Source organism: Phyllostomus hastatus, unplaced genomic scaffold (assembly GCF_019186645.2).
Source record: "Phyllostomus hastatus isolate PE091 unplaced genomic scaffold, TTU_PhHast_1.1 phas_contig_86, whole genome shotgun sequence".
NCBI classification, from domain to species: Eukaryota; Metazoa; Chordata; class Mammalia; order Chiroptera; family Phyllostomidae; genus Phyllostomus; species Phyllostomus hastatus.
Genome location: NW_025333977.1, coordinates 47,228,906 through 47,252,821, shown reverse-complemented (window position 1 = coordinate 47,252,821; position 23,916 = coordinate 47,228,906). Strand labels below are relative to the sequence as shown.

The following is a 23,916-nucleotide window of genomic DNA, read 5'->3' as shown; positions in this document are numbered from 1 at the left end:
CGGGGCCTGAAAAGGGGTGCTCATTTTGTCAGCTAATTGTGACATATTCTTCAGGATTCAGCACTTCCTGAGAGAACCTTCTCCCCCACATCAGGTAAGTAGATCTTTTAATGTTATTTATTTATTCCGACACTTGCTTAGTGTAAATTAATGAATTATTAAATAATAAGTTAAATATTTGTTTCAGGTCTGTCTTTCCAAATGGCCTATACAACCATTGAGGGCAGAAATGTCATCTTTCTTTTTCATTCATTCATTGCTCTGTTCTCAGTTGCTTCGGAAAGTGCTTGGCACGTAATGGACAGGTCAGAAAATAACTTGAGTGAGCTGAGTGAGAGGAAAGCTAAACCAAGGTGGGGTCCTCTCACCTATACTATGGTTTACAATCCTAAATTTCACCTTGTATTTATTTTTCTTGCAAGCCCCCATCATAACCTGTGTATGGGGGCTCTGCTCTGCCCATGTTGGCTGACACCCTGAGGACTCCGTACTCCTATGTGTGCTGACCCACGTCATTGCCTGTGCACAGCTTGCTCAGTCATTTGTTCACATCATTTGCCCCCCAAAGAAGTAGGTAATCTGTCAGGTTTCCCAATGACAATGATTCACTTTTATTATGGGAAACATTAAAAGATCCAAGTAATTTAATAGACCCAGATACTTACAAGAAGGATTGGAATCTGGAAGTATTTAGGCAAACAGAAATTATAATTCAGGGCAAAAAAGAAAGAGTGAGCATTTTGAACTAAGGTTCTCCGCATGCTTGACTAGTATAGATGCTCCAGGACGTAGCTGGTAAGGTGCTTGAGGGCCAGCATCATCTCCTCACAGGTTGGCCGGATCTGGGATTCAGGAAGGGTAAAGCCATATCTGCCTTTGTCCCGGAGTTCAAAGGTGAAGGAATATTTGATTCCTTGGTCATAAGCCCAGTCGTCAGAGCCTCCAGCAGCAGGATCTAAAATGTGCAAACAGCAGAAAAAAAATCTTTACACCTAGGACAGAAATTTTTAAAGATGCCAGCTCCCTTTTATAATTGCAAACGTTTCACTGTGCAACATAAAATACATAGGCTAGTTGTCTAGTAAACTGGATCATAAAAGATATGGGGCTACTTAAAAAAAATTGGTGCAATGTTACCTCTAAGCCTTTTTTGTAAGAATGATGTGTTTAATACCTTAGGAAGCCTGTAATTGTAATATACGAACTTCTCAGTATGCCTGTAGGCTATGGTAAACTATGCTACATTGGCTGCAATTTGTTTACAACACATGTATAATTTCTGGGAAAAGAATGTGTATCTCCTAGGAAAATAAGAAATGCTGCGTGATGACAGATGAGAGGAAAGAACTCCACAGTTTCTGCAGAAACTGTGCTGCACGCTGAGGTCAGAGCAGCTGGAGGGCAGGGCTGGGCCTTCACTTTCGTTTCCTCAGGGTCTAGCATGTGTCCTGGCATAGATGAAGCATTCATTCGTTAACAACTATGATGCTGCTGCCACGTAGATTATGTATTCATTCATTCACTTGTTCTTCATTCGTTCCATCACTCATTTGTTCATTCTTTCATCTATTTAATTCAGCCAATGACATACAGCCCCACTGTGCAGCAGGCCATTGGCTCAACTCTGGGGAAGTCAGGACAAAGGAAAGACGTGGCCTCTGCCCTCCCAGGTCTCACAGTATAAAGTAGACAAGGTGTCCTCAATATATGAATAGATCAGTTATTTCCGCTAGAACCCCTTAAAAATAGTATACCCCACTGGGTTCAGAGCAGTTTAAAAAAGGACAAAAATACAGAAAACTGTGTTCTACATATAGCTTTTAAAAAGCACCTTAGGATGGGAGCCTGTCCAATTGCATGGGAGGCCCCTTGATGACAGGACTGGGTCTTTTTCCTTGTATTTCTAGTCCTTTCAGGTGCAGGGCAGAAAGAAATCATGCAAGGACAAAGAAAAATATCAGTAGAAATTAAAAACAGCCTGCAGAATGTGCCTTCCCAGTGAAGCCCAAGGTTCTGGGGTCTAGCCCCCACCTAGTTCTCTGGCTGTGTGTCTCTTGTCCACTTGTTTGCACAGCCCAGGTGACTGGTTAGCCAGGGAAACACCCCTCTTATGCTTTCCTCAGACCATTGTCCTTCTAGACAAAGCTTCTGGGGCATGATGCTGGGTAGTCATTGCTGGCACGACAGGCTGGCTTGGTTAGTCCTTGGTGTGTTCTTTCTTTTGCACCCTTCTGTCCCAGCATGTAGCTCACCTGTGCTCACATTCCCTGCTTCCCTGCCGTGGGTTCTTTGAAGACTGTGTTCGTCCCTTCCCTCCTTTTCTCCTTCCCTCCTCTTCACCCTTCCTTGCTTCCCTAGGACCTAGTAAGGGGCTGGCACACCACAGATGCTCAATAGGTGTTTACAGAGAGCGAATGTCTCCTGAACAGAAAATGGATGACATATTTTATATAAAATTCACTGTCCAGCAGAAGCCACATGCTGTAAATGATCAGAAAGAAAAGGCTCTAGGAACCATTTGTTGTCTTTTTAGGCATGGGGTCTCCACATAGCTCTGAAGCCCAGACTCACAGATTGTGGTAGCTCCTGGGCCATATGTGTACTTGGTGCCATGCAGTGTGGCCAGTTCTTTCACGGTAGCTTTAGCCAGGGCATTCTGCAAAAAGACCGCAGTAGGTGAGTAAGTAAATCAGAGCACATACCGACAAAAAACAAACAAATGAACAGACACCACACATTATTTTGACGACATTGAAGAGGCGTACATCACAGTTCTGGTTAACGTTTCATACTTACCAGCACCCATTCCAATTTTTCCTTCGAACTTAGCCATGTGATCCCAGTGATGGCCCCGAAAGGATGCCTTCCCCTAACGCCCCAAGCAGTCACTCTGAGCTTCCCTCTGTCACACGCACAATGTGTCATATCATGTCAACACCACTTGCTGGCCTCTGAGTTCTCTGACTTCTTCTGTCTTTTTTTCTCAGTGGCCCCAGGGTCTAGCTCAGGGCGTGTCACTTAGTGATTGTTCAGTAACTATTTGTTGCAACTCTGAGAATGGTTAGCACTCTTCTTACCCAGTTATCTGAGAATTGGTTTATTTATTTTAAATCACTGTTACAGTAAAGTATGAGTTCTGGGAGTAAGTCCTGTTTTAGTCAGAGGACAATCTTTTGCTTCATTTTCTTTTTTTATTTACATAGAACTTAGTTCTGTTTTTTTTTCTGGAATTCTTATTTTGGCTTGTGAAACAATTTTTTTAAACCTTAGTTCGGGCTAGAGAAATGAGGCTGTAGCAATCTGTAACTGTCCCAGATATCACATTTATTGACATAACAAGATGTCACTGTGTATTAAAAGTAAGGTCACATCTCAGGATTAGTTTGGCAAATTTATCTTGTCTCTGGAGCTTGTGAGGGAAGAGCGAGAGGAAAGGAGGTCTTTATGGTTGTACAGAGGTTGTGTGCCCATTACAGGCTAACAAACAAAAATCATATACATGCAAAATGACCCCAAATAGAAACACAAATCCCCTGGAAATGTGGCAGGTTATGAAGTCGTGATAAAGCCATTACAGGGTGATGGGAGTTGGGGCAGGAGCATTGGAAACTACATGTATGAATGACTGAATAGCCAGTACAATCCCCAGTCCAGCAAAGAAATGCTTAGGAATTGGCAGTTGCAAGCATGTGGGGTAGTTCCGGCTTGGAAGAGTTGTAGACTGAAAAACTAGAGAACATTTATTTTATTTCAGGACAAAATTCAGGACATTTGAATTTTAGAATAAGTAGAAAATATTAACTTATGTGTATTCTTCTTTTCTTAGAAGTGGCATCACCCTCTCAAAGGACCCATTGCTGACTGGCCCCTGCACTTAGTTCCTCAAGAGAGGGAGGGCTCTGTACCCAGCCCCTCCTTGTACCTTAAATGCTCTAACATACACGACACCCTGCCTATTTAAATGAATCATTAGAAAAGCAAGGCCTGCATGGGCTGTCCGGGGAACACAGATTTGAAAATTTGTTTACTGTAAGAGAAAAAGCCACAATTCATCCTGGCTATGAAACTAGCTATATTTCATACTTTGGCATCATAATTAGGTCTTGTACATATGCTTGGAAAACTGTGAGGTTAGTGATGAAAGCAGAATGATTCTATTTACAATGGAGCAACTTCCTTTGGTTCTTTCTCTAATATTAAAACCAGTTTAGTAGAGTCTCAGGTAAAATTGATGAGGGCATGTCTGTAAGACTTCAAGGATTCCAGCTCCCAAAGAGTCAATGCTTCATCAACCAAGTAGTAAATTAGAAACTTTAAAAAGAATTGTAACATTTAAATCATGATTTTTTGGTTTGGTCAATTGAAATGATGCAGTTTTTTGTAGTTAACTTTTTATTCTCAAAACTGTGGATAGTAACGTGAAAATTTTAGGGTTTCATTTTCCTTTTTTTCCAAACCGGTAAACTATCATGGGCTTCCTCTCACTGCATGGAATCTTTACTGTGTGATCTAAGTGTCTGGTCATCTTATTTTTACCAACACACTAGAGTTAGGTCTTCTCACCCCCCATTAGGGCCTTTTGCCAAATAGACTAGGAATACTCTGCAAACATTGTATAATACTCAGATTAAAACCATCTCTTAGTGATGTGAAACATGGTGAGGTACTAATTCTTTTGGCAGGTAAACAGCAAGATTTTAGTGTGCTACAATTTCTTTGGCCATTACACAAGGCCATCTCTAGTTAGTTATTTTTCTGTAAGGCAGAACATTTGATCCTATAAAACTTTTATTCCTCCCATAGTTACCTTCTCTAGGCTTTTCATCTGTTTGTTTTTTCCCCTTCAGCCTTGAATTACTGCTTTTATTTGGAAGAAATATGAGTTCAGTAAGTCCCGGTGATCTCAGGCACAGCACTGTGACCATAGTTTACAATACTGCATTAAACACGTGAAGGCTGCCATGAGAGCAGAGCTTTCATGTTCTCACCATAACGACAATAACAAAATGATAGTTGTGTGAGGTAAAGGGTATGTTGACTAATGTGGTAAACATTTCACAATATATACATGGATCAAATAACCATATTACCAGTATATTATAATATGTCAGCTATGTCTCAATAAAGCTGGAAACAAAAAGATATACGATTCTCCAGAGTTAGTCCCAAGTGTGAAAATTTAGGAAGACTAGGGAGGATTTACGACAAGAAGATCATTGTCTTCGTTTGCGGAACTCCTGTATATTGGTTGACCTTCAAGTCTCTCAATATATTTATTAGTGTAATGTACTATTTGAGTTATCCAACAAAACCTACTCTTGATCTGTTACTTCGTTTGACTTAATCAACTTATCAATCTAGCCATATACTGCTGTTAAGATCACACAGAAAATTTCCATTTGACTTTTCTCAAAATGATAACCAAGCGTTTTGTAAGCCTCATAGACATCTCTTGGAAACAGCTGCTCTGCCGTTAATGCTGAAGCAATATCTAAGATTGATGCTATCTTAAAACTGCCGTCTTCTTGCTTCTGTCACTCGTGCATGTTGCAGGAACACTTTGTTTATATGCCTCCGCCTTAGCTCTCCTTGCCCTCAGGGGCTTTCTTATCTGAGTATCTACCTCATCATTCATTTTATGAGTGTCACCTCATCACACCTTTCAGTGACTCTCACTTTCTAATGAAGGCGAGCCTCCGTTCTTTGCATAAGAGTGTGCGCTGGTGCCTCCCTTCTCTTGCAGGCTTGTTGTGCCTCCCCTGTTCCTTCCAAGCTAGGTTTCCCTGAACTCATCCCTGTAGACCGGACCTTGCCTCTCCTTACCGCCATGTCTTTGAGTGTCCTTCTTCCTTTTTTAGACTCCCCTTTCTTTCCTTGTTCACATGGAAAATGGCTGTTGTTCTTCAAGATTCAGTTTGTAGTGTCACCTATCTTTGCTAAGCTGTCTGAACTCTCTTGGGAGCGCTGAGTCCCCTCCTTTGTGGGGGCTTACACCTCTATCAGAGTTGCTATCACTCTGTGCTATAATCATTTTTTTTTTTGCATTTATTTGCCTTCTACCCCTAGGTGAGAAGGGATGCTTGGCTATTCATTTTGTATGCTCAGCAGATTGCATAGCATGTAGCACATGGTTAGTTGATTGAGTCTTGTTCTAGGACTTACAGGTTCGGGGCCTGATTTGGATACTGGTGCAGAGTACTGATCTTTGCAGAGGCTGAACTGTAACTCACCTGAGTGGTGATTGGGATGCTTGTGGGGAGGGTGGCAGAACCATAGAGTGCTGGCTGATGGGTTGCCACATTTAGACATTGACTTCTGCTGTGGATTTACTTATTTCCATTAATATTGAAAGAAATGAAATCTGTGAGCCCTTTCTCTTAGCCCCTCAAAGCCAAGAGACAAAAAATTCAGAACAGACATTAAGCAACCAAAATATCATATTTAAAATTCCAATGATCTTAACAAAAATCCCTGGAATCAGTGTGGGTCTTTTCTTTTGAAGAATTCAAATACTTTCACAAGTGTTAGTCATTTATCTTCCCAACATTATCTGTCCACATTTCATTGATATAGAATTCTGCAGTAGAACAGAATGCCATGGGGGGCAGTATGCTTGGTGGGAATGTCTCAACCGAGCTGGGTGACTGACCCCTGCCAGGAATGGGAGAGAGGGAGGTGATCCCGGCATTTGCTAACGTGTTAGAGTGGTAACTCTTTCCCTTCTATGGCTCTGTAAAAAGGGACAAAGACAGCTGACGAAAGACCCACAGAAGCAATCGCACATCAGAGTGTGATCCACGTCTTACAAAACTCCAATTAATGACACTTTCTATATAACCTGTCATTTGAGGGACATCTTACATCTTTGCTCAATGGATTCAAAATAAGAACTAACATTTACATAAACTTTAGACTCTACAAAGAACTCTTGATAAGAGCTAGATATTTTTATCCCCATTTCACAGATAAAAGAACTGAAACTCAGAGAGGATAAAAGAACGTGCCCAAGGGCATGCAGCCCTGGTAAGTGGCTGACTCGAGCTAGGTTCTTCTTGCTTTAAATCCTGTGCTCTTTTTCACTTCTCCTTGTGGCCTTCGAATACTTCAAAAGAAGTGTTGCTGGAGCTGGTTTTACCAATTGTAAAGAACAGAAGAAAGCTAAATATAAATCAGCCTCAGAGAAAACTTTGCTTTCAGTCAAGGCCAAACATAATGAGGCTTTATTAATCCTTAGATATGAATCTCCTACCACATCTTATGCATGTTCTCTTTTGTCACCTGTTTTCTTAGAAAGAGGCCTTGGTCATACAGCAAAAGACAGAGAGAGTCTAAAGTGTCACATCTAACTCAAAGCCCCAGAGGCAGAGGACCACTGTAATGGTTCTCCAGGCTCTGAGCGCCAGGGGGCTGGGAGATGAATAAAGTGAGGGTGTTTTTTTCCCAGTGACCTGTGTTCCTGGGCAACATGTGATCAGGAAGCCCGTGTCTCATGACTGAGCTCATGGTCCTCGTTGCAGCCTCCATGGATACAGCCAGTGTCAAGATTGGGGATGCTGCCTTCTAATCTTCCATTGGTCCATTTTTATAGTGCAAGGAAATGAAGGCCCCAGAATGACTTGAGGTCTAAACCAATTGAAAGGAAATTTTCTTCAGAACTTTGTTTCTTACTGGAAGTCCTTAGTTTAACTATCTCTCTGGTGGATGCTTGCGAGAAGGGAATCATCAAAATGATCTTTAACTGTAGTTTCCTTCCTTCCCTCCTGTGATAACGGGGACCTTAAACCAAGGGACCAGTGAGAAATGGAACTTTTATAATTTTGGTGCAAAAGGAGAAGCCTGCAAGGCCTACAAGAAGGCACTGGAGAGAAAGCCTATGGGGCTTTAACAAACAAATACGTTTCTGGAAAAGGAAGAGAATAAACAAGTGCAGGCCCCGGATGCAGAATCTTTAGATTAGAGAAAGGCAAGGAGTCGGGGGCAGGCTTGGCTCAGGAGTGCAGGGCCTGCTATCTCAGCAGAGCCCACGGGGAGTGTGGGAATGTTTGCCCTGATGTAAACCAAATTTTTTCTTTGGCTGATCTACAGACATATTTTTAAGCTCTTTAAAATTCAAGGAAAATGTGAAGCATGAGTCAGCTGAAGTTTCAAAGTCCAGAGATTTTTTTTGTGTGTGGAAGTGGTGCTTTTTCCAAATAAATATTAAAAAATAAGTGCTACAGAATGGGGATGGACAGGGTCTCCTGCACTTCACATTTGCAGGACATCATAAACTATTTGTGAGGAGGGTGTAAGATCCTGTAAAAACTAGGCACCTTTGGCTGGGAATGTGACTCTGTTCTTATCAATGTTTAAAGCAGGGTTTCTCAACTTCAGCACTTTTGACATGTGGGCTGGGTAATTCTTTGCTGCGGGGCCATCCTGTGTATCATAGAATATTTATCAGCATCCCCTGCCCCCTACCAGCTCCAGGCCAAGCACCATGACGGTTATGACAACCAACAATGTCTCCCCAACACTGCCAAATGCCCCCTGGGGGCAGGAGGAGCAACATTAGTTTAAAGGAAAGTCAGATATAGGACATAATTATGGTAAAAGAGTGTATTTTGTAGAAAAAATATTAAAAGGGCTGGTAACTGGTTTTAAAGTTGCCCCAAATCCTTATTTTCCTCTGTTGACAATGGCATAAGTCTCTCCTAAATACTACTGCTAGGTCAATCCTGCTAAAATATCTCACTTTACCAGCAGGGTTGCCAGATATAGCAAAAAAAAAAAAAAAAATGGGATTTCCAGTTTAATTTAAATTTCAGATAAATAAAGAATACTTTTTCAGTATGTCTGCCCCATGCAATATTTGGAAATACTTAAACACTAAAAATTATATGTTGTTTTTTGAAATTCAAATGAAACTGAGAGTCCTGTATTTGACCTGGCAATCCTGTTTTCCAGGTTGCTGGTTCCAGTACTCTGACACAGGATGTTCATTGTGACGTTCAAGTTCCTCCAGAGTCTGGTCACCTTACTCCCACTCTCACAAGAACACTCAAAACAGGCCTGCCCTCTTTTTCTCCTCCTCAACTCCACTTTCAGTCCCACTGTGGGATGTTCATTAGCGCACTCTTCCTTCCTCAGCCACCCCATCCTGCCCATCCTCCGAGGCTCAGAACTAACCGGGTCTCCTCTATGTAACCTTCACGGAATAACTTCATCACACATTGCGATTTCCCTGCCCTGAAGTCCTGATATTGTGCCTCATTGGAAAGTCCCATTCGGTACTTCTCTTGTACGTATCACGTAGCTGAGTCTTTTTATTCCAGTGGGATCCTATGTTCCCTATTGGAGGAACCATAGTTTATGCTGAGCACTTAATAGGTGCTTCATGAAATTTCTAGTAATGTCCTGATGAGCCATGTACTGACCAGACCCTAGAGGAGAATTTTAACAGGCCAAGAAGTCTCTTAAAATGTATAGTGGTAAATCAGCAACCAGTTTTCTAATCAAAGGAACTCTGCAGTTGTTATTTGAAAATTTTTTGTCTTTTAAGTAAGATTACAAATTCTGAGAAAATTCCTAAAGTGGATGTTTTGTGCCTCTAGTCCTGTCTGCCGTAGCTGCTGGTGGCCTGCCTGACAGAGGGACTGTGGCCACCTCACTCCTGTTGTTAGGCAGGGACTCGGGGACGGCCATGACTGGGTGTGCTCATGGCCCTGCAGTTGTCCACCTCCTCATCACAATTTCCTTCCCTCTGATTTTTATGTTTTTCTCTAATAAGAGTCTTGCTCCATGCTCATGTGCTTGGGTGAAGTGCTGGATTTCTATCTTGGTGCCTCATTAACTGAAACTGTAAGCGGTAGTGAGGTGCCACGAGACTAGAAGGTGTTAGACTTTAGAAGGAGATTTCTCTCTTTTGGTCATTTATTAATTTTTCAGTAAGCCTGTCATTTTTCTCCTGTTAAATGAATATATACCCATGAAAATACAGCCACAGTCATCGAGACTGGGCCTTGAGAAGTCAAACACCTCAGTCAATGAGTGTGAATCCTTAGCAAAGTCCAGGGACAGAGAGTGGTAGGAAAGACTTTATTTGATGAATGACAGCTACATGGGGTGACAGCATGGAACATGGCCACACCAATATGTGTGTATGTCTTGGAAAATTGGGGGAGCCTAGGAAATTCTTCAAGATCCCATAGTTCTAGGTCCTAGACTGCCTCTATTAGTGTTGTTGACTTAGCCAAGCTTTTATTGTCTCAGCTGGAAGACAAGAAAACAACCAGAGAAATTCCAAGATTTCCAGCTGTAAAATTCAGTGCTTCTAATGCAGAAATGTGGTGTGAGATGCATGTCCCTTTGCGAACCTTTGTAGAGTGAGTGCATGTCAGCTTTCTGTTTGGTCAGTCTGGGGAGTGGGTCAGGATACTTAGTTGACCTGTTATTTTTCTGGGTTCCTGCTTTTGAATTTAGAAGTAATAATAATAATAATAATTATTATTATTATTAATAATAATAGTCCCCTTAAACAGGACTACAGTGCCATGTAGTCCTCTTTAAGGGGGAAGGTGTATCAAAGGTTGAGAACTTCTCCATATGCAATAAATGCAAAGATATGAATGGATTTGGGAGCCTTTCGATTATGTCTCCTAGTTTTAATTTCCTCTGACAATAAAGAGGTCATACAAACTAATATTTCATTATCTTTTAGAATTTTGAAAATGTAAGTATATTCTTTATCTGGGTATTTAAAAAATTTTTAAAAGATTTTACTTATTTATTTTTAGAGGGAGCATAAGAGAGAAAGAAAGAGAGGTAGAGAAACATCAAAGTAAGAGAAACATCGATGGGTTGCCTCTTGGCCCGCAACCCAGGCATATGTCTTGACTGGGAATTGAACTGGCAACCTTTTGGTTCACAGGCTGGGACTCAATCTAATGAGCCACACCAGCTATGCTATTCTTTATCTGGGTCTTAAAACTTCCTTTGAAGATAGTGATAGCTTTATATTGAAGAAGTCAACACTGAGGAACTGGACAGTTTATTAAGCCACTGAAAGCTCATGATGCACTTTCTATTCTCCCTTTAAGTAATATAGTAGATGTAAAAGCAGTTTGCAAATGGCAAAGCATTATGCATGTAAGATGCTCTTACAATTCCTCACACTTTAAAAAAAAAAACAACTAATCAGCTAAAGAAATATTTTTTTGTGGCCTTCCTTGTAATACATGCAGTTACTTCTGTTCTTTTACCTCAGTGGTCTTTTGCATTCCTATCTTTGCCTTTCTTCCTTCTGAAGTTTGTCTCATGATAGGAGCAATTGTCAGGCAATCTACATGTAAGACCTTTCAGGAATGAAGCCACATAAATTTTTATCATGACTCAGATATCAAAGGACTTCTGCTTTCGATATGTCCTAGATTTGGACTGAGAATGCTAATGTAAGTATAGAATAATTCCCTCAGCCTAGAGTCTTATTCTCCTTGAAGCATTTTTTTGGCAACAAATATAACCTTATAAACTGTATAAGTAAATACAGAGAAGTTAAAATCATGTAGATATCCATATATATACACACACATAAATTTTGTGTAAGACAAAAATCTGCTTAGCGTTCCTTTAATTAGATTCTAACTTATCTATAATAATGTAGTATGCCCAGAATTTATCCCATTAATTTTTTTCCTGCCATTTGTTTACTGCTCTGGGGTTACATTTTTTTTTTTTAACTGAGAATTATACGGAGGCACTAGAAAATGGAGTATTCACCTTTTTAGATAAAAACTACTTTTTCCTTGATATCTTCATCACAAATAACCATGAAAAAACTAATATTGCTCTTTTTGAGAGACTCAAATTCTCTTTTGGCTATATTTGTAATAATGCTATAGTTATGAGTTCTAGGAAAATGTGCTTAAGAAGTAAGTGAATTGGATTTACACAAAATAAGAAAAAGATTGAAAGGATCTTCAGTTATTCAAAAGATTTAAAGTTGCTTTGGAGTGCCAAACTAAATTCAGATTTCCAGATAACTCAAATAACACTTACCTTAGATTTTACTAGTGGCATTTAAATATTTCTTTTACGTTACTAGGCTAAAGTTTGATCGTTGAAAAAATTATTGGAAATTAAAGTAACTTTTCAATCAATGAGTGTGATATCAGTACAACTACATTTTTGCATTGTAGTCACCTATCTTATACTCTGAAAAAGATGAGAAGCAGCCTGTACTTTTCCTTGAATGTATTAATTTTGTGAATATAAAAATAAATATCCAAGATAAGATTATTTTGTGGTTTTTGTTTTTTTGACAATAGGTTGTGAAAACTTTACTTTGATATATTTCTGCTTGTTACACTTTTTTGCTAATTCAAATTTACGAACAGTTTTAAAGGGCAGGATTTCTAATATCTGTTTTACTATTCCCTCTCTTTCCTTGATTTTCCACGAAGAAGTGGCTGCTAGAGGAGCGGTGGCGGCCAGTGCTGTGAGGGAATGCCTTCCCACCACGGGGGCACGTGCGAACTGGCCCGCTAACCTGGCAACTCTGGGTCAGGGTCTTTTCCCGAATAAAACTGCAATAGGGAGTAGCAAAAATTATTCACCAGATTTTAAAAGTACAAGTTGACTTTTTTAAGAAGGATACTCTGTATACTTTCAGAGTAGCCCAGATGCTATGTTATTATTGTATGGAGTGACGGAGTTTTCATCTAAAAGAGCTTGAATATTTTCTCAAATTAAGAAAGAATATTGAAACTTTGTGACTCATTTCCATTCCAAAGCATACTTTAAGCATTAGTCTTTTAGAATTTATGTTTAAAACTAGTTGCAACTGGATACTGTGGTTATTGTGACACTTAATATGGTTTATAATTTTAGTTTTACTATTGTACTTATTAACTCATTGATGCTTAGTTATTATTGTCTTTGTCCTTTTCTCTTCTAATGTAGTACAATTTAAATATATTCACATGAATTTAGCAAACCACACACCTCACCTCCTCTCCTTTGGTGGCCAGAAATCTGGGACAGCAATGCAAAGCTGACACCCAACCCCCACCTCTGGGATGGCAAGCCTGTCAGCGCCCACTGGGAACACTGATGGACCGACTATGACTGGAAAACTGAAGTATTTAATGGTTCCACTAATGGTGTTTTCCTTTGTGTTTTGGAAACAGATAAGGAAAACAGAGAGCTTTTTGGAAAATAGCATATTTTTTTTTAAAAGAAGGACCTGGCTAACTATTGTATTAGCTGTCATTTTTTTAAGAGGCTGAGTTATTTTTCCATTTTGCTCTTCACAAAATATTTACAGCATTACATGTTTGATTTTGTCTCTGAAAGACTGAGTCTGAAAGTACAAAACAATAATTCCCAGTTGCTAAAGTTACTGGGTCTTCAAATTTATGTGTTTAGGTAAGCCAAATATCTGTGTCACTAAGTGGGATACTCTTTTTTTTTTTTGGCATAACTCAAATGCTTTAAATCTTATACTTGTTCTTTTAGATCACTGGTTCCAACTTCTGGCAGCCAGATGTTTCATAAATTAAAAAAATTATTTGAAGAATTCAAACCTGTTTCTTTAAAAATATGCATTGATATGTGGTATTTGTTAATTATATAATTTAACTTTTCATATAGTTATATCTTGATCCTTCAATAAGATTGCTAGTTTTTGAGTCAAGTATATTAAGGTTTTTACATTATTTCCTATATCTAGTAAGGACTCATTCACGTCATTTTTTCATTGATTTACTTTTGTGTCTCACCTAGTCAAACAGTGAAATAGGTAATTTTAGGATCTCATCACTTAACCCACATCAACCAAATGTGCCGCATTCCTAATGACATCTGCCATGCGCTGCCTATGTCAGCTCCAGCTCAAGGCAACCTGATGAAGTTGACTTTCTGATTAACATTACGTATGAGATGAAGGCACTTTGTTGATCATCCCAGAGGCCTCCAAAATCATCATGTGAGTCAGGGCTGTGGTGAAGCAGGAGGAGGTGGAACGATTGTCATTCTGAAGATTAGCGAATAAGCCACCTGTCGGGGACCATTCCCTGCATCAAAATCATACTTCTCTTAGCTAATTTATTTAGCCCATTTTCGATCCCCTATAAATCTGTTCTAAGTTTTTGCTTCTGTTACCAAAAATCATTAATGGGACTTGCAGAAATGGTTCTTATAGTTTGTTTTCCAGAAATAAAAGTTAAAAAATTCCAAGAGTGCAATACCATGTCTACTGTCATGACTACTTACCAGCTCAGCATTGTTCTCTGTGAGTTTGTAATCATAGGAGTAAGGATAAAGCATCATCTGGGAGTAGGAGTGGATGGTCAGATATGCTTTGATGGAAGACAGGTTGCTGCGGATGAAATTCACCAGGGCCTTGGTCTCTTTCTCAGACTCTGCAGCAGGTCCACAGTAAGTTTCATCACAGGGATTTTGAGAGGCTCCTTTTTCTGAAAAAAAAAACATATATTGTCGTTATTGGTAAATGATCATCTATTGAAGTTCTCACAAGACATGTTTCAAACTTTCAAATTAGAAAGTTAAAAAATAAGTGTTTTTCACAGAACTATTTATAATCATCCTCATGTATGTATACATTATAAAATATGTACACATTTAGTCATGAGATTAGGATAGTATGTTTTTAAGCTAACAGAGTAATAAATTACATTTGAAATCAGCAATGTTTCCCTCTGTAGTATTATACAGTCAGACAATATAGTGTAAAAATTAATATTCGTGAGAAATTTCCATATTATTGTAATCATTTGACAGTCAAATCACAAAATTATAATTATATCACAATTTTATTTAAATAACTATTTAACCATGGTCTCCTCTAGATTAGCTCTTCCACAAGTAGTAGGATTATGTCTGGTTTGTTCAGTCTTATCTTTCTGGCATTGAGCACAGCTGGGAACACAATATAACATGCAATACATTTTTTATTGACTGAATAAATAAACTTTAATACCTATGTTTTCAGAAGTTAGAACTCTATAAAATTTTATAATTTTTCTTTTAGGCACTGTTGTATTTCCTATGTTAATTTTCCTCCTATGTTTCTCAACAGATACATGAAAATGGTCAGCCAGATACTTACTGCACCAACCGGCATTGAAATTCCTGTTGGGGTCTGTGCCAATGCATTGAGTTCCGGCATATGTGGAGCGGGTCTTTCTCCACATTCGGTTCTGAAAGTAGGTTATATGGTTAGAACAAGTACAATAGAGAGTGTTTGGTTTTAATTTGATTAGTGCCTCTCAGTATTGATTCATATACCTTTGTCCAGGTGTAGATGTAGCCATCAATATTGAACACAGGCAAGACATAAAAGTCTAACTTTTCGAGAAATTCTGTCATGTGGATCTCACGTCCATAGGTGCGGACAGCCTGTGTATGAAATATGAAGCAGAATTTCATGAAAAAAATGGAATGTTTGATGCTGTTAAAATTTACATAGACTGGATGAATGTTGACTTTGGTAATGAAAGCTTATTCTTTATTAAGGCAGATGTTATTAATATTTAAAAAGCCATTAGTGAAATACTACTGATAGTTTTGTTTAAAATACCTGTTTCTAATTTTTCTGTTTTCAGGATACTCTATTTTATCTCTATGTAATCCATATAATAATAATTATTATTATTATTTAAAGATTTTATTTATTTATTTTTAGAGAGGGAAGGGAAGGAGAAGGAGAGAGAGAGAGAAACATCAATGTGCAGTTGCTGGGGGTCATGGCCTGCAACCCAGGCATGTACCCTGACTGGGAATCGAACCTGCGGCACTTTGGTTCACAGCCCGCATTCAATCCACTGAGCTATGCCAGCCAGGGCTTAATTATTATTTTTTATTTTAACTTTAAAGATGAATAAAGATTTAACAAAATTAAAGACTTTTAAAGAACTTTCTAGGTCTGTCCAGAGTGTATCCAGCCATGTAATATGAAAAATGGAGACATTTATTGAAGATACAAGATTCAAGAAACATTGTGCATAGGACAGTGATACCTTAGTGCCCTGAAGAGGTAGGCACCTTCAGGTACCTTGGGACCTCACACAGTTCTTCCAAACTCCATCAGCTGCCCCATCATTTTCCTGAATCTCATTCATGGTCTGAAATCTCTTCCCTTTAAAAGGTGATTTTAGTTTTGGGAAAAGCCAAAAGTCACAGGGCACCAAATCTGGGCTGTAGAGTGGCTAAGTCACCTGGGTGATTTGATGTTTCCCCAAAAAAACTCTGCATGGGATGTGATGTGTGAGTGGGTGCATTGTCATGATGAAGCTGCCAGTCACCAGTTGTCCATAGCTGTGGCCTTTTGAATCATCTGAATAGTTTCCACAGAGGAATATTTAAGCTTAATGCAAAATTTGATGCAGAGCTGTTGCTCTACTTGCTCAGTCATTTTGAATGCAACGACCACACAGTAAACATGCTAACTCAGTGGTGTCTACTGCCTCCACTGACTAGTACATTGAAGTTGTCATTGTTCCGGCATGTACATTCCAGTCCATTCTCCTTGGCTGACAGATTACATGGATGTGACACCATTCTTATTATATTAACAATGGCTGGCTCTGGCTGGTGTGGCTCAGTGGATTGAGTGCCGGTCTGTGAACCAAAGGTTTGCTGGTTTGATTCCCAGTCAGGACACATGCCTGGGTTGTTGGCTAGGTTATCAGCTGGGGGTGTGAGAGGCAACCACACATTGGTGTTTCTCTCTCTCTCTTTCTTTCTTCCTTCCCCTCTCTCTAGAAATAAATAAATAAAATCTTTAAAAAATGTCTGGACTTTTTCTGCACATACATTTGGGTATATTCACACTTCCTTTGCAATAGTAACTGCAATAACTTTTTTTCAAAGTTAGCAGGATATGAGGGTGAGATCCATTCTCATAAGTAAGGAATGTCTGTGGGTGGCTATGCATGTTTCTCATAATATCATCTAGAAAATTTATTTAATTTCTATAAAACTTCCTGTAGATGTTCTCACCAGAATGTCCATCATGGAAGAAAAATGAGAAACTCTTCCATTATAAAGTGAGTTTGCACTGATGAATTCTGGGGAGCCTCTCAGGCCCCAAACTGCACAATGATGGAAGTATTCTTCTTACCCTTCTTTCTTCAGAGTGAAACTCTGTTAAGGGACTGGAGTAGTTCTACATGCTAAGTAATGTGGACACTTTTCTATGAATGCATCTCATGCTGATTTATTATGCTCTCTTAGTCACATTCCCTCAGCTCCAGAATTGTTTTAAATTTAACTGTTTCCTAGCCTTGCTTAAATAGACTTTATGATATTTAAGGCTTCTGTGGATTAATAATTTTTAAATACTCTTTGTGACTCTCTGTGTTCATGTTCAGTATAATAACACATGGTAAAGCATGGGCTTTTTAGGTTGGAGGAGCTGTAGAACCATGTTCTTTCAGTGGTCTGCAATTGGAGAGAATCAAAGTACTGATAAAAGTTCTTTCATTCTAGAACTGATGAACTTTCATTCTAGATGGTGAAACACCCACTGAAGTTAAATGGTACCAAGTAGATACATAAAACATCTTGAAACCTAAACCATGCAAATAGAGAAAGAAGTGCTTCACATGAATTATATTGTATATAATAGTATTCTTATATTTTAAAGCACTTTAATATTTTAAACCTTAAATTTTTAAATAATTTTAGCCTTATAGAAGATTGCGAGTAGCGGGAGTTCCCATACACCCTTCACTCAGCTTTCCCTCACGTTACCATTTCACATAGCCATGGCACCTGATCACAGTGACGCGCTTTGGTACAATGCTATAAACGAAGCTGCAGGCTTTACTCAGATTCCACCAGTTTTTCTGCTAATGTCCTTTTTCTGTTCTAGGATCCCACATGGCATTTGGTTGTCTTGTGTCATTAGTCCCTTCTTATCTGTGACAGTTCCTCAGTCTGTCTTTGTCTTTCATGATTTGACTCTTCTGCTGAAGAGTACTGGTCTCATTATTTTTTCAGAAAGTACCTTAAGTGTGCTTCTCTGATTTTTAAAGATAATTAATTAGAGAGAGGTTATGCATTTTGGGGAAGAATACCACAAAGACAATGTGCCTGTTCAGCGGGTAATATCAGAAGGTACATTGTATTGATTATGTGTGTTAGCACTGGTGGTGTTAACTTGGATCATTTGATTAAGGTAGTTTGTGCTACGTTTCTTAACTGTCAATTTTACCTTTTAATTTGATACATTATTTTTGAGGAGATACTTTTGAGACTGTAAATACTCTGTTTCTCTTTAAAGTTTTACCCCCTGATTTTCACACCCATCCAGTGATTTCCCTGAATTGATTATACCTGTGGTGTTCTAGTGGTGATTTTCTATCTTGCTCAATCTTTGTACAGCTATTAGTTGTGATTCTGTAAGAAAGATTTGTTCCTTCCTCCCCTTTTATTTATCTACTTAATCATCTATTTATATTAATAGGGCTCATGGAAATATAAAAATTTTAGTTTTTAAAAGGCTTTCAAATACATATTATTGTTATAATTGTAAAGAATGAAAACAGTATCATTTAGAGTAGGGACCACTTATACTGTTTTCTGTCTTCTTTTTTACAGTTGTCTCCATTTTCTCCCTGCCACTGCCCCATCCCAGCCATCCCACTTCCCACCCTTGACCCACCTTCCTTTTATGCTGTTTTCTTTTATTCCAAAACAGGCAATCATTATTATTCAGGGGGTAATGATCAAGTTAGTGGTTTATACACAATCATTAGCTTTTATCCACTATACTACCAATTGGCCTCTCCACCAAAGGTGGGTGTGAAAGTTCAGGTGAGTGAAATTCAAGTAAATAAAATTTTCTGTTTTATTTTAAAAATCTTGCCTTATTAAGTTCTTTTGGTGAAAGTTGAAACTAATATCCAAAAATGGGAACTTAAAATTATAATTTTTCTGTTATTATTCTTTTATTATAGCTAGCTTATAAGGAATTGATTGAAGTAAAATAATTTCTATTACCCTCTGCACAAAATCATTCTATGTACTGACCTCTCTCACAAACCACTGGCAAAATGCTGGGGAAATCCACTCTCTGGCATGAAAACCACAGTCCATGAAAATGGCAGGCTTATTTGGTCCAGGTTTGCCCACCTATTGCAAACAAAAGGGAAACTCAGATTTCATCACATTCAGGGCTTAACATTCACTGTGTTTCTGAGCTTTGAACTCAACAGGTGAAACTTGATACCAGCAAGAGATATATTCCGTGATTAAGTTAAAACGTAATACTAGCACAGTACATTCTCGCCTCTACACACCCACTGTATTTGAACTGAAGGTTTACATGGCTGTTTATTATTTTTATTAAGCTTGACAAGCTTATATTTTCAGAAGATGCTTGATTACTCTGCTTAATTGTCATGTGAAGGTTATTCTCAGCGGCTATGATTAAGAGACATGACCAGGACTGGATAAGTAATGAGAAGTAATTATGATTGTTGCTAATCTTGTAAGAATTTTCCCTTCTCTCCCACTTATTCCTTGTCTTTTTATGTTCTTCATTAGAATTATATGACCTAAATGATGTTAGAGGGTGACAGAAACAAATCGTTGATACATTTTGTAATGTTGTTTGATAGACATGAAGTTTGTGAACCTTTTTAGCAAATGGATTTGCAAACTACATCTGGGAGAGGAGAATTTCATCAAGGTAGATGATCATTTACATTGCTTAGAGAAATGTGGTTAAATTTATAGGACATCTATTTTACTGTATTTTTCCTTTTGAATAAATCAACATAATGATTTAAAAATCCACGTATGATAAAAGAAGCCAGGGAATCTGATTCCCTGGGGGATATAGGCAGGGACAGAATTATAACAATGTTCAGGATGAGCATATCTGTGAAACAGATGTTAATGTGTAGAATTCATTGATTTAAAACCCTCAGATTTGGCAAGGTCATGGTTAAAAGTAATTACCTTGAGGAGGTACATAGTGCGTCCTTCAAATGTGGTGCCGATTGCACTCCGAGAGATGAGATCTGGATTCTCACTGGCAACTTGTTGAGTCCAAGCCTCTATCTATCAAAAAGAACCATGTGGATTAATGTGATATTCTTGGTTCGACTCCCAAAGGAATGTCTGACTAAATCATGTGCACTTCATACCGTTTCCCAGTTGTTGTACTTCAGGTAACTGTGTCCAGCTGCGCGGACTTGGCTATCAAACTGAGCCTCCAGCATAGATCTCAGGTTGCTTATCAATACCCTGCAATAAACCAAAATGGGTGCTCCTGTGAATATTAGTGTATTGCCCGATGAACTCATGTGAAAACCCAGCGTCGCTGCATTAATAGGTGGTATAATACATTCTCCATAGAGTTACTTGCGTTCTGTGATAGTTCCTAATGTCCTTCAGCTTCAGCTGATTTTCACAAATGATGAGTACATCACTGAGAAAGATATTGTAGAATGTGAGCAAGGCAGGCTCTTCTTCCTGGGTGGCCTAGGACCCAACACTTGAAAAATGTTTTATCCTGGTACCAAGGGCATTCTAGGTCAGGGCCATGGGATGCCACACAAAAGTATGCACTTGAGCCCTGTTTGTGGTCCTTCTTCCTCAGGACACTTGGTTGTTAGCACTAATTTCCATGTCCCAGGAACCTGGGCAGTCCCAAGTAAACTGGGACAGTTGTCATCTGAGTTCTTTCTCTATGTTTTTGAGAAAAATAACTTGATGGATGGAAATTCAGAAATATTAACAAGCAGAGGATTTATTAGACAAAAGAATACTGGGTTTAAGACGTAGTTTCTGCTTGCCTGTCTTTCAACTGTTTAAAGTAACCTAAGAATGGCTCTGTAGCAAGGTAATGTGAAAATTAGTGATAGAGCTTTTGAGGCCTGCTTATTTCTATAAATGATTGTTCAGGTGAAAGTTCCTGCTATCAGAGGCAGGCCTGAGGGTGTGTGTATATGTGCCTTCATTTCTTTGCTACTTTTAAATGGGAAGTATGTCCGGAAGGGACAAAATTTTATGAGCATTAATGCCCTTGATCATGGCACTGTGAATATTATGGGCAGGGGCCAGGTACCAGAAACTTCTGTTAACCACTGTCAAGCTTTGAAATGTTTTTATCTGACACACTGAGCCTTTCAGCCCCACATCAAAAGTCTACTTCTCTTCCGGCTGACCCAAGGGCGTTCTGAAGAAGTATGGCTGAATCAGTCTCTGAGCCTCCCCCTTCTTGGTCTCCTTCATTTGGTTAACTTGGACATGAACTTGTGACTGTTTATAGAAAATGAAATCAAATAATGCTAACTGATATTTGCTTCCTAGCAAAAGGTAAATACTGTCTTAAGGTAGTGTTGTTGTTGTTTTTAAAGAAAAGGAACAGATTTTAAAATTTACCCTGTGGAAGGGAACTTTTCTGATGAGCCATCATTAATATTTTGTTAGTATGTTAGTTTTTATGGCTGCTGTAAACTACCACAAACAGCATGAATTTGTTACTTTACACTTCTGTAGGGGGGAAGTCCAACATAGGTCTCTCTGGGCTAAAACTGAGGAGTCAGCAGGGCTGAGTTCCTTTCTGGAAGATCTAGGGGAGAATCTGACCCTTTGCCCTCTCCACCTGCTAGACGCACAGTCCTTGGGCCCTTGCTCTCCTCTCTATCTTCAAAGTCAGCAACAGTGGCTCAAGTCCTTCTCACATGGCATCACTGACCTCTGCTTATGCCTCCCTCTTCCAACTTCAAGGACCTTTGTGTTTACAGTAGACCTATTTGGACAATTCAGATACTGCACCTAGTTTAAGTTCAGCTGCTTAGCAACATTAATTCCATCCACAACACTAACGCCTCTTTGCCAATTAGCATAATGTGTTCAAATGTTCTGGGGATTAGGATATATAAATTTCGGAGGGATCATCATTCTGCCTACTGTAGTTAGGGACAGTGATTATAGTAAGACCCATAATTATATTCAACACCTACTTGAATCGTTAGGGAAGGAAGTAGAAGTAGAAGAAATCCTAAATTAGAAATCAAAGATCAGGGTCGTAGTTTTGCCTAACGCATAAATAGGATTCAGAAAATTAATTTAATCTCTGGGTCTTAATTTTATAATTTTTAGAATAAGAGCATTTGGTTAGCTGGTACTTAATGTTTTTTTTTTCATTTCTAAGATGCAATGATTTGACTCAAATGCATAGGCCTTGGTCATTTACATAGATGTTTTCCAAGGTTTATGAAAAAAAAAAAAAAAGAAACTATGGTCAAGTTTGTAGTTAACATTTTCATAAAATTCAGAAAAGCACAGAGGAAACTAGTGTTTACAATAGAGATAGTTTAGGAAATGATTTTCAAATATAAGTGAAAATAAACAAAATTAGTAAGCAGAAACTTTTAAGAAAGAAATTACATCCTAAGATGATCAAATTAAAAGAAGAGTTCATCCTTGCCTAGCACAAGGATGAACTTCTTTGATCAAATGACAAAACTAAAAATCGAAGAGGAAACAGTAAATGACATCTATTTTCATTTTAACAAGATTTTCCACGGTCAGTGAGCAGGAAATATAGCATCTCAGTCATACAGTTTCTTAGTGGGTGCCCAGAGAAAAGAAGTCATCAGTTAATTGCTCTCAGGCATTCCACAGCCTCAAGACTTTCCCTAGACATTTGTATCTAAGACCATAACCATGGCGATGATCTCTGACCTATCAGGAACCAGCCCTGAGTGGCAGGGGCTGCAGAACTCTCACAGCACATTGCAGCCCTTCTCCTGCACCCAAGCCCTCAAATGCAAATTATTTAGGAGAAACAGTGACTATGTGGGGGTTGGTGTTCTGTTTGGTACTAAGATGAGATATTCTGTTAGCATTATTACTGTGTTAAATATTAAACATTTTCATCAATAACCAGGACAAAGAAGCATAAAAAGGGTAAATTTAAGATGATGCCTAAGAGTAAAAGTATCCTCTAGTAACTTGCAAAATAGCATCAGAATGAGGTTGAAATGTGGTGCTGACTTTTGCCTGAAGGCAGGGAATTGACCTCAAATGATCTTTCCAGCCCTATGATTATTTGATGTTATTAGATTTAGGACAAAGTACTACTTTAGCTATATTACAAAATATTATTACTAAATAATGAGCTCCTATTCTTGGAGATTAAAACAATGCCTCTTAATGTAATAGAGACCACATTACAGCTCCAAAATACAGAGGCACGTACACTGTTTTATACTTTTATATGCTCCTTTTATAGTGCTATGCACCTTTATTTTTTTAAATGCAGGCAAATAAGATAACAGGGGCTCCCAACAAAGCAAGGAATACAATGCCTGAGAAGGAGAGACATGACTTAGTTCTCGCCTTTCAGATTCCTGACAAAGGAGTACTTGCTGGGTTCCTGGACTGCATGCGCATTGCTACTGAAGAACACTATTATGTACCTATGTTCTGTGAGGGCACTTTCCTGTGAGAATCTGAAAGATGTAGATAAATGATGTTATAGGCATTTAGGAATAATAAGTCTCTCCCTGGATTGGATATTGGCACCACTGAATTCATAGTCTTTCTGTATCTAAGGGTGCAACATAAGCTTTTAAAAATAGTTATTTTTCTGGGTGGGGGTACATTGTGAATTTTGTCCCATGATAATTCAGAATCTGATTAAAGTTGCCAAATGATCCAAGTATTGGAGAAGAGGGTTGGAATCACAGAAATCTCTGAAAAGCTATTTTGGTGGAACTTGTGCAGTAGATGGTTCCTATTGTATACAAACACAACTGCAGATTCTTGCCGGCAGGAAATCATCCAAATACAAATTAGTTACCATATGAGGTAATAATGGGATGCACAGGGACTGCTTGCATCCCGGGGAAGGATATTGCTGGTGTGCTTCTCCAGGATTTCTAGGGACTTATTATT

General features: G+C 38.7%; 1 protein-coding gene across 1 annotated transcript in view; it reads right to left on the bottom strand.

Moving 5' to 3' along the window:
- Positions 1–587: 587 nt before the first annotated feature.
- Positions 588–23,916, bottom strand: part of CPB1 (carboxypeptidase B1) — a 43,329-nt gene continuing 20,000 nt past the window's right edge. Inside the window, exons 4-11 of the mRNA XM_045851393.1 lie at positions 20,154–20,253; positions 19,966–20,067; positions 19,033–19,134; positions 15,286–15,396; positions 15,107–15,197; positions 14,251–14,453; positions 2,572–2,656; positions 588–955 (exon numbers count right to left, since the gene is read on the bottom strand). Coding sequence (XP_045707349.1) covers positions 768–955; positions 2,572–2,656; positions 14,251–14,453; positions 15,107–15,197; positions 15,286–15,396; positions 19,033–19,134; positions 19,966–20,067; positions 20,154–20,253 — 982 coding nt within the window. The 3' untranslated portion in view covers positions 588–767. The remainder of the gene's footprint in view (positions 956–2,571; positions 2,657–14,250; positions 14,454–15,106; positions 15,198–15,285; positions 15,397–19,032; positions 19,135–19,965; positions 20,068–20,153; positions 20,254–23,916) is intronic.